The following is a 21,329-nucleotide window of genomic DNA, read 5'->3' on the forward strand; positions in this document are numbered from 1 at the left end:
GGTGCTTCTTGAGAAATTATTTAATAATAAAATTCATTAATAATAAAAATAGATTTTACATTTTATTTCAATTTTTCAATTGCAGCAATATTATTCATGAATAAGTAATCAAATAAAAAAAATATTGCTTATACAAGTTCAAAATATTTCTGTTAATTATTACAATTATTAACCGAACCTATGCATTTTTGTTCAGTTAAAATATCAAAATACTTACGTAGCATTATTTGAAACGCATATATATTTGAGATTTAAATTTTTCCTAGATACTCTTAAAAACAAGAAATGAAACGGTAAATAACATTAAATTTAGAAATATTTCATTTTAACTTAAAATCAAAACAAGTAATAATATTTACATTATTCATTATTCAAATTTTTACTTTGATTGAAACCTATTAAAAAGTGTAAAAAAGGTAAGACACATAGAAATAAATGCATTTCAACTGAAAATATATTTTCATTGTCAATTATTAACATAATAGTAGTCACTTACAGTTTCGATATCAGGAAATATGCTTCGTCTAAGTAGTAAAATTCTTACAGTAATTTTAAAAATAAAATTTTAAGCATTCTGAACTAAAATTGTTTCCATTGGATTAAGAATGTAAAATAGTTTCATACAAGATTAAAAGAATTATGGTAGCTTACAAGTTGATTTCACTTATGCGCGCTCCTCTGATGCCTATTACAATCGCTGCTGGTCGTGAAAGCTTTTCCACAAATTGGACACTTGTAAGGCTTTTCTCCAGAATGGGTACGAGCATGTGCTTTAAGAGTACCCTTTTCAGCGAAGGCTTTATTACAAACTTCACATACAAAAGGCTTTTCTCCAGTGTGAGTCCTAACATGTTTCTTGAGATTATCTTTATTGGCAAAACCTTTTTCACAGAAGTCGCACACGAAAGGTCTTTCGCCTGTGTGGGTTCTATAATGTCTGTTGTGGTTTCCTATCTGGGAAAATTTTCTTCCGCATACATCGCAAACATAAGGTGTTTCGCCAGTATGTGTTCTGTAATGTTGGTCACGTCGTGATTTATAAGAGAGGACGTACATATAACGCATTACATATAACGCATATAAAGGGCCTGTCGTCAGTGTGTGTTCGATAATTAGTTTTAGGAGTATCTTTCTTAATGAAGATCTGCGGAAATTTCTTCTTACCAGAACAGAATCCGGAAGGACCAGCCACAGCATGGTCATCCTCCTTGGTAGAGATAGGTTCCTTCAAGTCGGTTGCAATTTTCTTCTTATTATTGTAACCTTTAGTGTGCATTCCAGGTGAAATATGTTCATCAATTACATCCTCTGACACTTGCACTTTGCCATTTTTCGGCTCGTTACATCCTGGTGGCAGATCAAAATTCGCAGTCGATTCCGCAGTTCTGGAAATATTGTTATTATCTGAAAAAGAATTTCTGATAGCACATTCTAAATAATCCATAAAATTCTTTTTATCTTTATTCAAAGACCGAGATTTGCTATCTTCAAGAGACATTTTGCATTCGTCATCAGTTGTTGCATAGATCTGGTCTGATTCATCTGGTCCTCTTTGATTTTCAATGTCAATACCACTTGATCCGGAAAATGTCGTTTCAAAATCATTCATAAAATATTTAGACCTTTCATTTTCGTTTGGCAAATTTCCTGAACTGTCATTCAAAGTTAAAGGAAATTTGGCATAGTTGTATTTTGAATTCCTTTTATTTGATTCGTTAGGCTGCCGTAATGAGTTTTCATAGTCTTCGATCATATAAATGTAACAAGGGTGATTATCGTTGTATGTCACCATTCTGCGACAATAAGGACACAAGTACGGAGCCATTAATTTTTCTGTTTAATAGAAATTCTGACCATTCAAAAATTCATAATAAATAGTTTATAATGAGAAAAGTAATCAAGTTTTCAGTTTCTTTCAGGGGTTTAATGCAATTGGGATTGCAGCTGAGTAAGTTATTCTGGGGAAACAGCTACGATTTAAATGATAGAATCGATGAAAAATTATAATTGATTCGTTTCATAAATAACATACTAGAGCCTTTTTTCCGAAATTCTAGAATTGTATTCGATTGTAATAAACGGTATTCGAAAACAAAACCGTGTTTTCTGCATAAAATGGAAAAGAATAAAATTCCTCCAATCTTAATATATATAAATTACGTGTCACGTTGTTTGTCCGCGATGGACTCCTAAACTACTTAACCGATTTTAATCAAATTTGCACACCGTGTGCAGTTTGATCTAACTTAAAAGATAGGATTGCCCTTTTTTGAATTTTTAATTAGAATTTTAATTATTAATTAAAAACTAACTTTCCCGCCAAAATATTCTTTTCATTTTTCCCACCGCCAAATGAGTATAGCTTGGGTTTTTTCCCAATAGTCATGGCTGATTTTTCGGCTGATTATTTGAAATGATTCTATTTATTTTCTTAATGTTTGATGCATTTAAAATTAAACATTGTTAATTAATCGATCTTTCAGATTCATTCTGAAGTACTTTTGAATTAAAATAAAAGAGAATAAAGGAAATTAAAAATTTCTAATCTGCATAGCGCTACCCCAACTGGCGTAGAAAAACTCAAGCATTTGCGTTACCGTAACTGGCGTTGAAAATTCACTCATGCGCATTGTGTTCTGATTGTTGACATGACAACCATTATTAACGGATGATTTAAATTATTTTTAGGTTAGTTGCATGTTTTTGTAATTAAATTGTATTTATGTTAGTTATATATTTTTTTGTATACGCTTATAGTTTTAAGTACATCGTTTTTTTTAGTTTTTTTTAACCTATTTTCAACCGATTATTTTAAACGATTCGTTTTATTTTCTTAGTGTTTGATGCATTTAAAATTAAACATTGTTAATTAATCGTTCTGGTCATAATGAATCTGAGAAAATGTTGTTGACAAATTCTTGAAATATTACATAAATTAGGAAAGATATTCTTTAGTGCCCATAAAGTTTAAACGCTCAGTGACTGTTTTCAGTAATCATATTACAAAAAAATACTTTGTTTCAGTAAAAAATTTTATATTAATTGCAGATTAATCCTTTCCACTTTAATTTATAGTATAAATTCTACGGGAACTAACAGGAAATTAGAGAGATACAGATTACGTTATGACTGAAGGCCTTTATAATATTATGAGTGAATTATAGGACTATCAAAATTTGAAGTTTTAAAATATTTTGATGAAGAAGCTATTAAAGTAGGAATTGCATAAAATATTTAATTATTACAATTTTAACGAACATTAAGATTGGTGAACCGGCTGGTCGCCAAAGGCGGCTAGTTTATATAAAAATGTTTTCTCTGCTTTTATTTAATTGCAATTTCAACAAACAAGACTTTTTTTAAGTGCAATTAGACTCTTTCAAATTTCTTTAAAAATATGACACGAAATTATCAAATTCCAAATATCTATTCCTGACATCCAAAATCGTTTTACAAAAGCGGGTTTGGTCTTTTCGAAATCTTCATGCATATTCTATATTGAAGGGTGTGATTGTGGAGTAGAATAAATCTCAGATACTTTGCACTTCATTCGGGAATAATAGTTACGAAATATTGAATTTTTGCGTTTATTTGTCACTTTTACTGGATCTTGCTAAGAAATAGGTATTTTGGATGATTTTTGTAATATAAATTTAACAAAGAATTATAGTTTCACAGTTATAAATCGCATTTAGAATTTCATTTATTAAGTCTTTGCCTTAATGAGTTATTACACCTTTATGCATGCAGAAATAGAAACAGACAGACTATCAAATATTTGACAAGTTTGATTTAAATCTTCCTAAGACTCCTTATTTTATAGGCCATAATCACTATATCACATTTTATATGCCTTTCGTCTTGTTTTCAGTATTCATCGAGTTCATGTGTGCTCGAATAACAAGACAGACATACTTCCTGTTAATGGATGTCGTTCAAAATTTGTTAGGAATGAACAGCTTTGGTCTATATCAATAAGTAATAAATTTGGTATCATGTTGTTAAAAAATTCCTGTGTCGATATTATGGCTCAAATTTATCAATTGAAATTGAATGAATATATTGTATAATTTATTTCTGTTTAAATTTATTGTGCATCGTTTAACTATTATTATATTGTACCTTCTCTGTATAACTATAAATGTTTTGTATCTTTCATTAACCATTTTAAATAAAGTATAATTATTTTTCTGTTGTATCTTTTGTGTAACTATTAATGTTGTATTGTTAGGGTTTTGTTTCGATTGTTATGTTTGTATAACAATTTCTAGAAGCCCCTGTGGCATTTTATATTGATGTGGCTTTGGGGCTGTTGTTCTACTTGAGACATTAAGTGCATTTTTCTAAAGGTTTTTGGAATTTAGGTCGGTTTCTGATTTTCGATATCGACAAGTGTCACTTGTGTCTTTCTGATAGGTGGGGTTATTTTGTGCCGACATCATCAAGTTTGGCCTTTAATTTAGTCGCGCCTCGTTTCTCTTATTTAAGCCAAATTTCATCTGTTTAGTTTAAGGCTTTTCTAATTTATCTCGTTCACAGACTGTTAGATATAATTCCAAACAGATGCTTTTCAAACTTGTTCAGATCTAAAACATGGGAATATGTGTAAAATTCGAATTTTTGTCTATTGTATACATTGTTCCCAGAAAAACAACGTTGAACCGTTCAAAATTTTGAAAATCCATAAAGATAATTTAAGCTATTGGATTATGTAACAGAAAAGGGAATTTAATTTTTAATGCTACAAATGCTTTATGGAAATATTCAATTTGTAAACTAGAGCTGCAATTTATTTAGATGCCAAAAATTAATCTTCCCAAACATTTACCACACTGTCAGTTTAATTCCATTTATAAACATGTTAAAATCTGCTGTCAACAAATAAGATAATATGCTAAAGATATTCATTTTTAAATACTGCATACATTCCAAAATGAGATGAGGAAAACGCTGTGATTTTTTTAACTGTCTTTTTAGTTTTTATGTATATATTCCAAAAACCATGAAATAGGAAATTACTATTGAATTTCCTACATTGACATCTAGTATTAAAATTGACTGAAAATAATGTAAAAAATAAGATGTACTGACCAAATTTGTATGCATAATATAAAATTAATTTACAAAAACAATCATAACATTTTATGAAACGATATTTTATAGTTATGAAGAAATGACCCTTTTTATGAAATTCATCATTAAAAATAAATTTAGATTATCCGTTCGATGTCAGTTTTTCTTTGTTATACATAAATACAAAAATGTTTTCATTAATTAAACTCCAGAGATGAAAATTACTTTGCACACTGATGCAAAAAAAGAGATGCTCCCTTATTTCTATTTAAACCCGACTCTTACTTTCTATATAAAAGTTTATAAAAATAAAAAAGGCATGCAAAGCAAAGAAGTATTACAAGAGCACCGAACTGATGCCCTTTAGGAAGCCAATTTCAGCAAGAAATGACAAAAGATGAGGATAAGAGGGATCACCCAATAATTCATGCAAATGAAGATGAGAATTTCTAAGCCATTTGCTTTTATGATTTTTAAAACTCTTACACTCTTTTAAAATATGCTGTACAGTAACATATGCATCGCATTTATACCAAACTAGGACTGGTTCCGAAAGAAGTAAATATTGCTCAAAAATCTGGGAGAACAGGAATTTTTATTTCGAATTATTCTGTTTGGAATCTTATATTTATACCCATGAAGCACGACACTGGTTAATACCAGTAGAAACAGAAGAAAAATTAAATTTCGTTACATGTATGGTTGCTCAAATGAAGTGTGACCCAAAACGGTTGCTGAACATCATGTGGATGGATGACTCCTATTTTTCATTGTATGGTCATTTCAATAAGGCGAAACCGTCCTATTCGAACAACGTCAAATTCTCGTAATTCACCTGATCAACCCATTGCATTCTTTTTAGGTGATTGTTTCGTGTGATTTCACTTCATCTTTTTGCTTCGAATTTTTTTGAAACACTTTATCCGATATTTGGTGAGAAAATTTATTCGACCACTGCAGTCGCATTTTTACGCTACCATATGGAGCTGCATTACATTATTTCTCATCTTCATGCAGGTCGATGCCCTGCCCACTTTACACATGAAACCGAGATTCCATTGTTAATAGAGATTTCCATTAGACACTTTCACTGAAGACCGAGTTATAATTTATGGTTACGTTTGTAACATATTTAAAATTATGATTATTTTTAATAAAAAAATTAATATATATTTCAAGAAATTTTTTGCATAAAAATGAAAAGCGTATTAATTGAAACAGTTTGTAAATTCTTAAATTAACTTGTTGTAATTCTGAAAAAAATATAATTAAAAATAAATATACATTAGAAAAGGGAAGAATAACTGCTGAACCACCTACATACCGCTATTCGGAAGCGACTGTGGCACATTACTAGTATAAAAGCTACACTGTAGGTTTCCGGGTCATTCTATTATCTCGAAACTTTCTAGCTACTGCGGTTAAACATTTTAATGAATGAGTATCCTAAAGATTAACTACTATTACGTTAAATCTCAAATCAATAAGTGATCTTAATATTCCATGTGTAATATAATGTGCCAATATATTCACAATAATGTGCGCTTCTAAATATTTTTTTATTTTTATTTTCAATGAAAATTAGTTTAAACTCGATAATTTGCACTCCGGAAAAAGAATACTTTCAATATCCTCTATTTCATTACAAGCAAGACATTTGGGTAAAGTGGTCACACCAAAGCTACATAACTTTTCATGGGATGGAAAGATTCCAAAACGAAAGATTGAGGACAAAATATCCATTTTTCTATTGGAAGGTTATCCAAAATATCTATGTTTGGTGCTTTTCAAGTAATAAAAGCATTTAGTGCAGTTATTTCCTTTTCACTCCTTAAATTCTTTCCTAAGAATTTCATTTATAATGTGTCAAAAAATATCTTCGTTCCATATCCATTTCTCAGCTGCAGAAGATTGAACGTTTCGAGTTCAATTATATGCTGATTCGTTTCCTGATATACCATTATGATCTAGGGCATAGGTTCCCAAAGTGGTTCAGGTGGACCCCCAGGGGTCCATAGGAGACCACACGGGGGTCTACGTAGACGTGAAAAGAAAACAGGGGTTCACAAGTTGTAAGTGAGGGTCCACGGAAAATTTTCTGGTTTTCATAATAAAGAACAAAAATTTTGGCTTGGACTTACCTATCAACGTTGGCAGGTAGCATCATTCACTTGGTAGGTACTCAAAAATATTCGAGACTCAGTTCAAACACAGAATTGAATAGAACAATAGATAATAGTACAAGTGTACATCACATGTCAAGACTTGCAAAGTGCCGCCCGTGCGCCCGCTCGTCCGTGATGCTTGTTTAGACCTGCAAAGGGATGAAATGCGACTTGCCCTCTGCTTGCAATCTACATTAGTATAATGCCAAGAACAAAACGTTACTCATTTGTTTCCGGGATTTTGAACATAAAAGTTCAAATCCCGGTGTCAATGTCAGTGTTTGCAGTGCCGGAAAAAGTAAGTATCTGCCTATTTGTTATGCACATTTTTATTATATATTGTAATTTATCAATCATATTATATTTGTTTTTCTATTTGAGTGTAGTAGGTAGTTATGCAGTAAAAATTGAATACTAGAGATTATTCAAAACTTCGATAAAAGAACAAAAAGCCAGGGAAGATTAAACTTTAGGTACCTAGGTACTTTTTTGTTTAAAAATATTTATTTACGCGACGACGGCGATTGATTAAAAAAGCGGTGTTTCCGCGGGCATTTTTTTATTGCAATAATTCTATTCTGTTGTGTCTTAATAGCCATATTCTGGTAAAATCGCCTAAAAAAAGAAGCAATGCTTTGAATACCCGTTTATTTGCACTATTGTGCGATGAAAATGAAGATTTCCAACAACTGCTCTTGCATACTGAAGTACGCTGGTTGTCGAAAGGTGCATGCTTATCGAGATTTTACTCACTTTTCGAATCAGTGACAGAGTGTCTGGAAACATAAAGCACCAGATTTAAAAGAAAATATGATCAAATATAAAGCGTACATTGCGTACTTAACAGATTTGTTCATAAAATTCAATGACGTTAACTTGCAGTTACAAGGGGATAGCCTTAATTTAATTAAAACAAAGGGTGTAATTTCGGCTTTTGTTGGTAAATTGAAATTAATGAAACAAAATATTAGTCGGCGCGAATTGTCCCAGTTTCCGCACTTGTCACAGATAGAATGTCTTGATGAGGATATTCAGACATACGCTCAACATTTAAATACCCTGCATGGTGACTTCAAAAATAGATTTGAAGATATTCTGACGATGGAAATACCACCATGGATCATAACCCCATTTGATGAAACGGAAGAGACGAATGTAGTATTACAAGAGGAGCTACTTGAGCTCAGCACCAACGAGGAACTGAAGGGGAAATTTAAAAAAGGCTATCAAATATTTTGGCTGCAGGCAGAAATCCCTGAAAAATATCCTGGGGTGTAGGAAATTTCGAGAAAATTTTTGATAGCGTTTCCCTCGTTATATCTTGTCGAAAGAAGTTTTAGTGCCGTTACCAAGCTGTTAATAAAAAAAGGAGCAGATTGAACATCACAGAACGGGGAGATTTGAGATTACTTCTTACAAAACTGAAGCCAAATATTGATAATTTGCTGTCAATTCGTCAAGTATATCCGTCTCATTAAAAGTATGACTATTTTTTATTGTTGATTTACATTTCAGAGTTCATTTGTGATTGTTTGTAATAATAAATGTTTATAAATTTGTATAACCACAAGTATTATTTTAATAAATAGGACACAAGAAAATGTGTTACTTTTTTTTTCTTCTTAACACCACCAATTTAGGGTGATATTTTTAGGAGTTTTGGGAATACAGTAGAAATGTAGCAGCAGGGGTCTACCGAAAATAGTAAAACTTTGAAAGTGGTCCATGAGAAAAAAAAGTTTGGGAACCTCTGATCTAGGGTGAAAACAAGTTCTAGAGATTTACTTTCTGTGTGTGTGTGAGAGAGAGAGAGAGAGGAAAACAATACTTCCTGTATGAATGCATTTAGTCTAGTTGATTTATTATTAATATTGAAAAGAGCTCGGAAACCTGACATTTTATCTCGAAGCAATTCATCATGATTCATGTCTACTCAAAGTTGGAAAATTGTGAGGTATACAGCTATTCTTTCATTCGTCAAATGCGGTGGAGAGCAGAGATTACAAAAAAAATTGCTGTTCTGTTCTTGCTGCCAGAATGGCATTTCATTGTACAATTAAATGACTGATTGAATTCAGGTATCTTTATAAAGTTTATAAAAATTCTTGAATTGTGTAGCAAAAAGCCTGATTGATGTACCCTAAATATCAGAATATCTATATAATAATTAATAATGTGTGTGTGTGTGTGCGAAATTTGTATAATTTCATTCTATAACTCACTAGAATCTTAAAGAAAAAAAATTAATATATAATTTAATATTTTATAAAATTTTCATTTCACTATAGGCATTAAATTATTATGGCAAGTTTTGAAACTTTTAACAGTTTTAAAAATACTTATACTTAAATTTACCGCATAAGTTTCTTAAATATTTAGCAGTTTTTATTGCGTGATTTTGTTACTTTTTCCGAACCAAAAGAATAAGAGTTTAATTTAGTGCCTATGTAGTTTACTTGACGAATAAAAAAGTGAAACTACAGCAGTGAGTGAAGTGCAAATCGATTACTGTGACATGATACATGCTTTTAAATGCATTATGTGGTCATTGGTAATAGGATGATTTAAATAAACAATGAACAGATTTGACAATTGAAAATATTTTCTTAGGATAATCATAAAAATGAAGAGAAGCGCAATAAATTTAATTGAAATGAACAACTATAGAAATTTTCAAAGAACCCTTTGGTCTCCAAAGGTGGTTAATATAACACAAACAGATAATGACACACAAATGTCAGATGCGTGAGATCTATCTCTTTCTTTGATTCTGTGCTCTGATTTATTCTGTTTGGATCCGTTCAAATCCTCAGTTTAATCTGCTGGAAATCAATCGAAGGACTCAATTTCTGAACTATAGAATGAAAACTAATTAGTGTTCTTAAAAATGAATTTGAACGTATAATCCGAAAACCGCTCGGAGGAGGAAATTTAATTTCTTCTCTGGGCTACTTGGAAGATTTGCTGTCTGGCTCCAAATGGCGATACTATATAAGACACGTGATTAAAAAAAAATTTGCCCTTTTGTATCATCAATTTTGATTCATTTTTTACTTTCTCGTGAATAATTCTATCTCTGTATTTTGAACCATGTTCATATTTCAGTCCAACCTGAGACCGAAAATTGGAATTTTAGAAATATATCTCTCTGGCTCTTCTTTCATTCGTGCAATGATTCGAAAACTCTTTAAAGTAGAAGAAACGAATTCAGGGTAAGATCTAGATCAAAGTCTTAAAATTCTTTGTAAGTTGAACGAAATCTATTCTTATGAAATGTGTCTGCCTTCCTGGTCAAGTGCTTGTGAAACAACATGATGACCAAAACATAAAAAAACAGATGGATAAATTTTGCTGTAGTTTTGCCATCCAACTTATCAAGATCTATTACATTTTGAATGAAATGAATGAATTGACTGTCTGTTTGTTTGTGCATATATCTATGCAAATAAATACTATAATTCAAAAATGTAACCATTTATATAAAACCATATATGTTTGTTATGTGTTCGCAGACATACACCAAAAAAGCATGTTCTGCATCCAATTTTGGTTTCAATCGCTTGCAAAACTGCATTGAAAATGCGTTATGTTTCGTCTTATGAAAAAATTGGAAATACGTGAAATATGTCTCGAGTGCAATGGAAACATGATAGCCGAAATCGTTACCAGAATACCAAAATCAGATTTCATTCGAAACATATCGTGTACATATAAAAATGAGTTATAGAAAAATAATAATTATCATTGTATAATCAGAGAGGAAGACTCGGATCAATAGTAGAATTAAGAATTAAAAAAGTAAAGAAAAGATCATATCAAAGTTTTCTAATCGAAAACTATACCTAGAATTTGATTTCAAGCAGATATAAATATTCGCAACTCATTTCATTTGATAACTAAGATAATTCAAGATTGCTCAGTATCATACATAACAGAAAGGTAATTTTAAATTTGATATGCCGGATATTTCATTAGAATCTTATGCATGTCTTGATTTAAGGTGAGAAAGGTCTAGTTTATGAAACGAATCAAAACATAATTTGTTAATAGATTAAATCCAATTTAATCATAATAAATGTACAAATTTTATGACATCAGCAATAACGACCTAGAAATAAATTGTTAGGAACGTTTAAAATCTTGATTACTTCGAATTGTCAGCCATTTTCTGTATACGTTTCTGAGGACATACCTTTTTTTAAATTGAATTTTAATACATATGGCTCGACACTTGTGTCAGATTTGTTATAGAACAGTGCCTTATGGTGAGAATCATTCCTGCCTCTTTTATAAGGACAATGACTATGTATATACATTGCCAAATTTAGAAGAATCAGACAAAATAGATAAAAATAAGGATTACGCAAAAGATATAGTTAAAGAAAATTTGAATGACATTGATGAAAATCTGCAACCAGAAAATCGTCAAATTTATAGTGAAAATTCGGCAGTAATAAATACATCGCTAAAAGAAAAAATTGATGATGTTTTGTTAGTGTCTGACTCAAGGCGAAAACGGAAATTGAAGGCAATCTCGAACAGTTCACAAATGAGAAATCGGTGTGGTACGTCAATAGTGGACGCTCAAGGAAATAATGAAAATGCATCGATAAACGTTTTGTCGGAAAAGTTTGAAAATGCCTGCAATTCTGAGAGAGTCTCTCAAAAGGCTTGTACGAAAACAACAGATAACACCGAATCTGTCTCTGAGCAAAAAAAAATGATGATTCAAAGGTTTCAAATTTATCCGCTGGAGAAGCTTATGAAGAATTCCGAATATCTCTTCAGTATAGAAAATGGCAATCTTTTAATAATGATAAAGAATTGTTTATGGATTTCCTGCACTGTGTTATTAAAAGCACTCTTTCTGTCAAGAAAAATATTACTGGAAGCAAGAATTCTCTTTTTAATTATGGATTTTTACAAGAAAACAAGAAACCAAAACTTAGTACTATCAAAGCTAAAAGGGGACTAAAAAACGAGCCAATTTTACCTGAAATGACTTCTGAAGATTCCAATCACATCGACAAAATGGCGGCCAACGAGGAAGAATTAATTTGTTGCATGAAAGATGGCATTGAAGTTGCAGGACCTTTTGGAATACGTCCTCTTAAGAAAAACTTTGTTTGCGATATTTGTCCTAAAGAGTTTAAATTGAAAGGCAGCCTTCAAAAACATCATAAAATACATACTGGCGAAAAACCATTTGAGTGCATAATTTGTAAAACATTATTTGCTCAGAAACCAGATCTCAAACGACATTACAGAATACACTCTGACGAAAAGACATTTGTGTGTGATATATGTGGAAGAGATTTCAATTTCAAACAAAATCTTAAGACGCATTATCGGACTCACACGGATGAAAAACCCTTTGTGTGTGATGTCTGTCAAAAGGCAATTGCTCATCTCTCTAATCTTAAAATACACATCCGAACACACACTGGGGTAAAACCTTATAAATGCCCAGCTTGTGAAAAGAGATTCACTAACAACAGAAGTTGCAGTAAGCATCACAGGAAAATGCATTAATGAAATAAATGAGCAAATTGCAGAAATACTTCTTTTACTCTTGTATGAAACTGCATAACATTCTCTATAGAAAAATATTTTTTAACCCAATTATTACAGTGTTAAAATTTCTGCATGAATTCTACACATTTGAAGAAGATATTTTTCTGATATCAGATCTACACTCTTTTGTACTTTACTTGATGAAGAATTGACGAACGTTGTGAGAATTTATGTGCCATGTGTTTACTTATAAATGTATATAATTTGTTATTTTTATTTCTGTAATTTTTCTGCTTTTTAAATAGTTTCAGTTTCCTCTAATTTTCCAAGAGTTTCGATTTTAAATGTTAGAAGAATTATGAACAGGTGAAATATATATTAGGTTTTGAAACATTTCATTCAATAAACCTGTATCCAGAACTGTATCGTTTGGATTAATCAATCAATATATTATAAAATAAATAACATCCGAAACATTCAACTTGCATCAATATTTTATATATTCGTTGAATGACATATTTAGAACATATTCTGAATTATAGGTTTAAATCAGATCCATCTAATGTAATAAATACACGGACAGTGCAATAAACACAAGATATTCGTTTCCTAAAGCTTAAAGAGGAATGATATTTGTTATGAAAATTAAATCCAAGAAACATTTACAACTCCATTTATAAATTCGTCCAAAGAAACAACGATTTTTTTTTACTTATAACTTACTTTTCTAATCCGAATTCTTCTAAAATCAAAATATTTCTAAAACTGTAAAAAAAAAAAAAAAAAAAAAAAAAAAAAAACCTCTCTTTAAAATATCAGAAATAAACAATTTAAGTTTTAAAAAAATATTAAAATTTCAATTTTGAAAGGTTTAGTATTTATTAGCGTAGAAAAAATAAATAATCCTGTAAAATCAGTTACACACTAAAGTAGAAATTTTCCTTTTCATCCATGAATCCGATATTCAAATGGAATATCAATATTGAAAATATTATTACAATAGCATTTCAACATTTTCCCTTAATTCATGTCTTGAAGAAAGGTTCATTACTTTTGACTAGTGATGCTTTATATGATTACTTCTGCTCATGAACTGCATGGCACAATCTATGCATTAAGCAAAATGTTAGCAATTTTTTGCTATAATAAACTTTCAAAAAATATTACAGCACAAAACTGATTTTTGCATTTTTACATAACAGCTTTTGTCGCATATTTTACTGAATTTTTAATCAATTCTTAACAAAATTATTTTAAGCTTATTTTGAAGCATTATATTTTATTCACGAAATGAAAGTCAAATTGTTCAAAGTTCGTTCTAATAATTCATTCAAGTTTATTATTCAATTCTTCAAGTTTATTCTTTTGTCATGTGATTTACTTTCATTGTTTTGAAGTGCAATGAACAAAATGAGCTGCTTAATTTAATACTGAATGTAATAATATACGTTGGTTTATGAATATAAATTGACCTAACACAAAATTCCTATAAATACGAGATACAGATAAGGCTTTAATAAGTTGAAGTGTAATATGAACCGCCGAGCAAACAACGAGATTTGGAGGACACGAAAATAACTATTTTTTATGTGTATTCTTAGCATCATGTATTTATTTCGCTCATTTTTAATATTTTAATCCTTTCTAGCGACTTCTACAGAATAGATGCATCATTGTCATATTTTCTGGTTTTGGGATAAAGTGAATATTTCCAGAAATGATACGCAGATTTTGCTTAAAAATCTGCGACATCCTTACTGACGACCGTATGCCCGTAATGCGATGCGAGAGGGTTCTTTGTTAGTTGAATCATGGGATCTTCTGATCCACAACGAATCACTTTCAATCAAACTCACGACTAGTTTATGTCCCATTCTCCTTGAACGAAAATATTCCAAATTGACTCGCCCCCGTACAGGATACTCTTTCTATACTCACTATGATCTCCTTATCGGTAAGAAGTGCAAAAATGTGTTCCACTTCTCATTCGACTTCAGGGTTCACATATTTTAATTGAATGCTTTATTTTAATGTTCATTGTCACCATTTTATTTTCCTTTTTTTTATCTCTTAAACTTGCAGGTTTTGTTGGATGAAAAATTCCATCCAAAAAATTTTTAAATCTTTAAAAGCTATATTTTACAAGTGTCTCACACATTTAAAATGTTCACTACGTTTGACTCAGTTTTTAAAACAGCTATGTCACATGTTTGAGATTGGAACGTATTCTTGGCCCAGTATGAACAAAAATGGTTCTTGCGCGTATTAAACCGACAACAAATGCTACTCAGCGTCTGTGACGATTAGATGGGCCGTCACATAAAATTAATGGTAAAAATATTTCAATTAAATATTTTGTATAATATGTTTTAATGGCTTTATGAGTAAAATAATTTCAATATTTTAAACTACTTCTGAAACCATACACTCTCCGTTTTATTGTTCTATAACCTTTATTTCTGTTTCTACCTATATGCATTTAATTACTTCGCCAGAAAGATAAGCCATATTTATAAATGGGTTTATTTAAAGTATTTTTTACTATTACATACATGATTCAAAAAGAAACCGTATCTATAAACAAAAAAAATTCTCAAAATTTATTAAAAGAATGCCTTATTTTGAAATCAAACAACATGAAAAAATAAGACGAATCATTAAAAATTGAACATTAAAAATGACACATTGAAATCTTAATATAAAAGCAATGAAAACGGTCGGAGTTTCACTTCAGCAAATATTTAAATATTATTGAAAGTAAGTTAAAAATATTCCCTTTAATTTGTTAAATATGGAAAAATAAAATAATTATCCATTTAAAATTTTTATCATTGACGAAATGTTTCGTTGCGATATGAGAGGGAATAAAAATTATTTTTGGTCTTCGGAAAGTACATCCAACATTAAATATTTCACTTCACTTTTGATGAATCAAAATGCTTTTAAATATTTCAAGAAAGATCTTTCTGGGTCAATACTTCCGATCATTCAAAAACGCCATTTGCCAGATTTTGGAGTTTAAGCTGAATAATCTGTTCTTGTAAATGTGAAAAGCCCGCACACAGCTTCAGCACTTTCAGATTACACAAATCGATGAAAATAAAATTGGCTTTGAAAATAATGAGTTTATTTCTTTCGCGTAGAATGTCAAACAAAGAATTTCTTAAAAAGGGAAAATATCACAGAAACATTGGAATCTTTTGCTTAATATAAAAAAATTTATTAAAGCATTTGCCAAATACATTAAATAATTTTTATAGTACATGATCTTCAATATATAAAGAAAGGAGTTCTTTGTGAAGTTTATTATTAATATAAAAAATGGATTTCACATGTTTTCTAAATTTCTGAATGGGAACAAATCCAAGTATTATTCTTTAATTAAATATTAAGTTAAAAAAAACTGTTGCAGACAGAAATTCTAAATTCATGCATTGCAGTCGATTATTACAGTTATTAAAAGAACGCAAGTGCATTTGCTCACTTAAAATATCGTAATCCATTTTATTATTTAAGACCGGTACTTAGTTCGCATTTAGACCCTTTCTCAAAACTCTAAATAATTAGCAATTGAATACTGAATACCATTGAATAAGTAGATATTTAATTTACAATTAAATCAAAAGAAGAAATCATAATGGTTTTATTCAATGAGAACTGAATACGTATTTTTGATACTAATTGGGAAACATTTATAGAAGGATTAAAAAGTATTAAAAAGATTAAAAATTAAACAAATAAATATAACTTTATTTGAACTAAAATTTTCGTTGCCAGTCACGAATTAGATATTAATAACTCATAAGTATGATATCAGGAAATATGTTTTGATAAAATAGTAAAATTCTAGGAGTATTTTTAAAAACGAAATAGTTTAATTTAATTTTAAAAATTTCTGTTTGACAAAGAAGAAATAGTTTCATACTAGAGAAAAATAATTATTTCTGTGATTTGCTGATTGATTGCACGTATGCTTTCTCCAGCGTTGCAAATTACAACTGTACTTGATTATGAATACACTTCACAAACAAAAAATCTATAGAGCTTTTCATCAGTTCGTGTGTGAGCACGTTCAGTAAGATTAATCTTATGAGCCAAATCGATCTTGTAGACTTCACCATAAATTCCCTATAACAGGGTCTCATTTGTCCGAAGATCTAAAATATAAGTATCTAAGTTGAGTATTGTTAGAGATGTCCTACCCTTTCTTTCCTTCTTTGGGAAGTGGGAAAGTGGGACCTTTTAGTTAATATAAAAAATTGGTAAACTGATTAGCTCAACATTTTTGTTTTTCTGATATCGAAAAATAAGTTCCTAGAATTGCATTTGCATCATTATGCTTTTAATAATTTTTGCCTGATTCTCCTGGTCAAAGAAGTTAATGCAGTTGTCATGTTTCTTATAAAAAATGCAAGGGTCATTCTCGCCTCAATTCAGTATTATATCGCATGGCTGACATAGAAATCAGGCTTTTAATTCTTCCGGTTATCAAAACTATTCAGTGAATATTAATTAAAGGAAATCAAGGATTCAATCTTCCAAGGGTTTAACACCATAGATGTACTGTTTTGATTAAATATAAAAATTAAAATGCTTCCGACATTTAAATTATATTTTATCGATGCTGAATTTTAAATGAAAATTAAATAAAAAAAGGGGCTACAACATTTCTCTTCAATTTAAGCACTGCTATCATATTCTAATATAATATCCGCATCTAAGGTTTAAAACAAGCCTTCAATTTAGGCAAATTTCTGTAAAGCTTTCTAAATTTTCTTTAATTTGCAAATAAATTTATCTTAGTACTAAAAGTAATTATTAAAAAAATATATTAATCGAATAGAGTTTGCTTAGAAAATACCAGATACGAGATATCCTTGATTCAAATTTGTCGTTTGTCTTCTGTCTTGATAATCCATTTCAATAATGAAATAAATAAATTTAATCAATCAATTTAAATAAATAATCTATTTCAATAATCAAATAATGAATAATTTTTTTGGCCATTTAAAAATTCTTCTGTACTTTTTGAACAATCGTAAGTTCAAATGCAAAAATATAATTTGAAATATATCAATGTTAATTAATTATTATATTTTAATTTAGGATCTATTGAGTATTCTTTTGAAGCAAAAATCTCTACATTTGATCCTTAGAAATTTGATTCGAAGATATGTCGAAGAAATATCTCATCAATTCAATGAGAATAGATTTAAAGTCAAATAACTCCGCCAGTAAATCGAACGAAATATAAAAATTCAACTAAATTTCTTTATGAAAAACGCACGCACACATTTCATACATAACCTCATACATCATATATGTGAACTTAACACCAAGGGTTAATGCAATTTAGTTGAAAGAACTGAAACACAAATCAGAAGACCTCTGAAAAGACACAGTTTCAAATTTAATCGTATTCTGTTTTTAAAAAAAATCAAATAATTTTATAATTGAATGAAATTGGAATGCATTATTTTTTACACCTAAAATCATAATCTAAAAAGAAAATAGTTTATTTTTTAATCGTATGAAAAAATTTCCAACAAATAATTATCGTTTTTGAGATTCAGCAATTTTTTTTAGTAACCAGATTGCTCACAAATGCATTATTCTGTAATAATAGGAATCCAGTATCTGTAACTTAAACCCTGAACATATTTTTTCCTTGCATTCAATTTATCACTAACACGTTGCTGTATCACTAATAAGCTGGTTGAAATTCAAGTGATGCTTAAAACACTTTCAAGTTAAATACATATAACCCAGTTAATGCATTGCCAGGAAAATAAATTCAAAGAAATGATAATGTTTAGGAGAAAAGATAAAATGCATCGGCACTTAGCACAAAACACTATTCTTCGAAACAAGGTGAGATTATATTATAAGAAAATGTAGCAGAATAAAAATACTGTATATTAAAATAGTTTACAATCCCGATAATGGTTTAACGATGCTATATAACTAATATGCTTGTCGAAACAAATCGATGCTTAAAAGACTCTCAAATTGAACACATAAAGACCAATGAATTCATTCCCAGGAAAATGATTCGAATATATACAATTAGTTAGCTTTAAGGGGAAATGACTGAAGATCAAATACCCCGGCACACAAACACAAAACAATTGTCTTTGAAACAAGATAAAATTATATTAAGAGATATTGCAGCAGTATTAAAAATGGGTACAATTAAATAATTTTAGGTGCCGCATGATCCGAAACAAAACTTTAATTATAATTACAAAAAAAAATCTTCAATTTTTTTATAAAAGAATACCTTCCTTACATTGAAAAAACGCAACACGCAAAATACGCCGAATCATAATAATTTGAACATTAGCAATAGAAAAATACAAGATACAAAGTTAAGAAAAATGAAAATAATCAGATTTTCACTTCAACAATGAAACATATTAATGCAAAATAAGTTTAACACATGTTTGTTTAGTTTGTTAAAAATAGAAAATACAATGACGCGTCTAAAACTTATCATTGAAATGATCATGCTTCGAATTGTGGTATGTTTTAAAAACAATTTTTTCCATTGGAAATTTATTGCCTAAATGACTTGTGTTTTAAAATTAATTAAATTGCTACCAAACATTTCAAAAACACCGGTTGGTCCTCCAAATTCAACGCATTGAAAATGTACATTAGACCAATTTGCAAATTTGGCAATTCCTGCATGTGTCAACTCACATGTTTATCTTAAGTACCAAAAAGGACTACACAAATCATTGGGAAAAACTGCTATTGAATTTATTTATTTCATAGCAAATGACTACAAAGAATTTCTTAGAAAGGAAAAACAATAAATCACAGATATATTGATATCTTACGTCTAATATAAAAATATTTATTAACTTTTTACAAAAATGCAATAAATATCTCTTGTAGAGAACAAGAGAGAAGATATGAAGAAAGGTACTCCTTGCGAAATTCGTCATTAATATTAAAAATAGATTTTTGTTTTATCAATATTTTCCAATTGCAGCAAATATTATTCATTAAGAAAACATCAAATTAAAAAAAGTGCTGCTTACATTAATTTATCGATTATTACAATTATTTACCGCACACAAGTAATTTTTTCAGTTAAAATATCGTTTTACGTATCATTATTTAAAACCAATACTAAGTTAGCATTAAATTGTTTTCCGAAATACTCTGAAAAACTATAAATGAAACGGTAGATACCATTAAATTTGGAAATATTTAATATTGAGCGAAAATCAAAACCAAAATAATTTTATTTGAAGAGAGGATAAAAATGCATTTTTAATATAAATGTGTTAAAATTTTTATTAGGATTTAAAAAAAAAATATAAGCAATACTCATACACTCAGATATAAAGGCATTTGAACTGAAAAAATATTTTCATTGTCAATTATTAGTAAAATACAATAAGCTTATGGGTTCTGTATCAGGAAATATACTTCGTCAAAGTAATAAAATTCATACAGTAAATTTAAAAATAAAATTATAACAACTTGCACTTAAAATTCCTTAATTTTATAAAATTTCAATGAAGAATGTAAAAAAAAATTCATGGAAGTGTAAAATAATTATTTCTGTAATTTGCTGATTACTTTCACCCGTGCTTTCTTCTGTGATGCTTTTTACAATCGCTGCTGTGCGCGAATGTCATTTCACAATCTGGACATTAATAAGGTTTTTCTCTCGTGTGCTTCCTCACATATTAAAATTGTTTAAATTCGGCTAAGAATGCAAAATAGTTCCACACAAGATTAAAAGAATTATTTCGGTAGTTTACAAGTTGATTTCACTTATGCGCGCTCCTCTGATGGAAATTACAATTGCTGCTGGTCGTGAAAGCTTTTCCACAAAATGGACACTTGTAAGGCTTTTCTCCAGTGTGGGTACGAGCATGTGTTATAAGAGTACACTTTCGAGCGAAAGCTTCATTACAAACATCACATATAAAAGGTTTTTCTCCAGTGTGGGTACGAACATGTGTTTTAAGAGTACCCTTTCGAGCGAAAGCTTCATTACAAACATCACATACAAAAGTCTTTTCGCCAGTGTGAGTCCTAACATGATTCTTAAGATTAAACTTTCGACCAAAACCTTTATTGCAGACGTAGCACACAAAAGGTCTCTCACCGGTATGGGTTCGATGATGTCTGTCGCGATCTATTTTTTTAGTAAATTCTTTTCCGCATACATCACACGCATAAAGCGTTTTGCCCGTGTGGGTTATGTAATGTAGGTTGAGACCTGATTTTTGAGAGAACTGTTTCTTGCATATATCGCCCTTATAGCTAGTGTGTGTTCGATAATTCGTTTTAGGAGTATCTTGCTTACAGAAGTTCTTAGGAAATTTCTTCTTACCAGAACAGAATCCGGAAGGACCAGCCACAGCATTGCCATCCTCCTTGGTAGAGGTAGGTATCTTCAAGTCGGTAGTCCTTTTCTTCTTATTATTGTGACCTTGAGAATGCATTTCAGGTGAAATATTTTTATGATTTACACACTCTGAGACATTCCTTAAAATCAAATTTTCATTTCCAGAAATACTTTTACTTTCTGAATGACCTGTTTTGACGACACAT

At 29.9% G+C, this 21,329-nt stretch overlaps 1 protein-coding gene across 1 annotated transcript; it reads right to left on the bottom strand.

Moving 5' to 3' along the window:
- Nucleotides 1-652: 652 nt before the first annotated feature.
- On the bottom strand, nucleotides 653-21,220 carry LOC129972058 (oocyte zinc finger protein XlCOF8.4-like). The gene is made up of 3 exons (XM_056086038.1): nucleotides 20,544-21,220; nucleotides 1,165-1,793; nucleotides 653-950 (listed from the first exon to the last, which is right to left on the bottom strand). Exons 1-3 carry the CDS (start codon nucleotides 21,218-21,220, stop codon nucleotides 661-663), a joined length of 1,596 nt encoding a protein of 531 aa, XP_055942013.1. The 3' UTR covers nucleotides 653-660.
- Between the last annotated feature and the right edge of the window lie 109 nt (nucleotides 21,221-21,329).

The sequence above is a fragment of the Argiope bruennichi genome, chromosome 6, assembly GCF_947563725.1.
Source record: "Argiope bruennichi chromosome 6, qqArgBrue1.1, whole genome shotgun sequence".
Classification (NCBI taxonomy): Eukaryota; Metazoa; Arthropoda; class Arachnida; order Araneae; family Araneidae; genus Argiope; species Argiope bruennichi.

Bases quoted from the DNA above. Each gene is read 5' to 3' on its own strand.
- LOC129972058 (XM_056086038.1), bottom strand. From the start codon at position 21,220: ATGCATTCTCAAGGTCACAATAATAAGAAGAAAAGGACTACCGACTTG. The intron at 1,794-20,543 runs GTGAAATCAACT...TTATTGTCGCAG, and splicing joins CATCAGAGGAGCGCGCATAA to AATGGTGACATACAACGATA. The intron at 951-1,164 runs GTAAGAAGAAAT...TTTCCCAGATAG, and splicing joins TCCTTCCGGATTCTGTTCTG to GAAACCACAACAGACATTAT.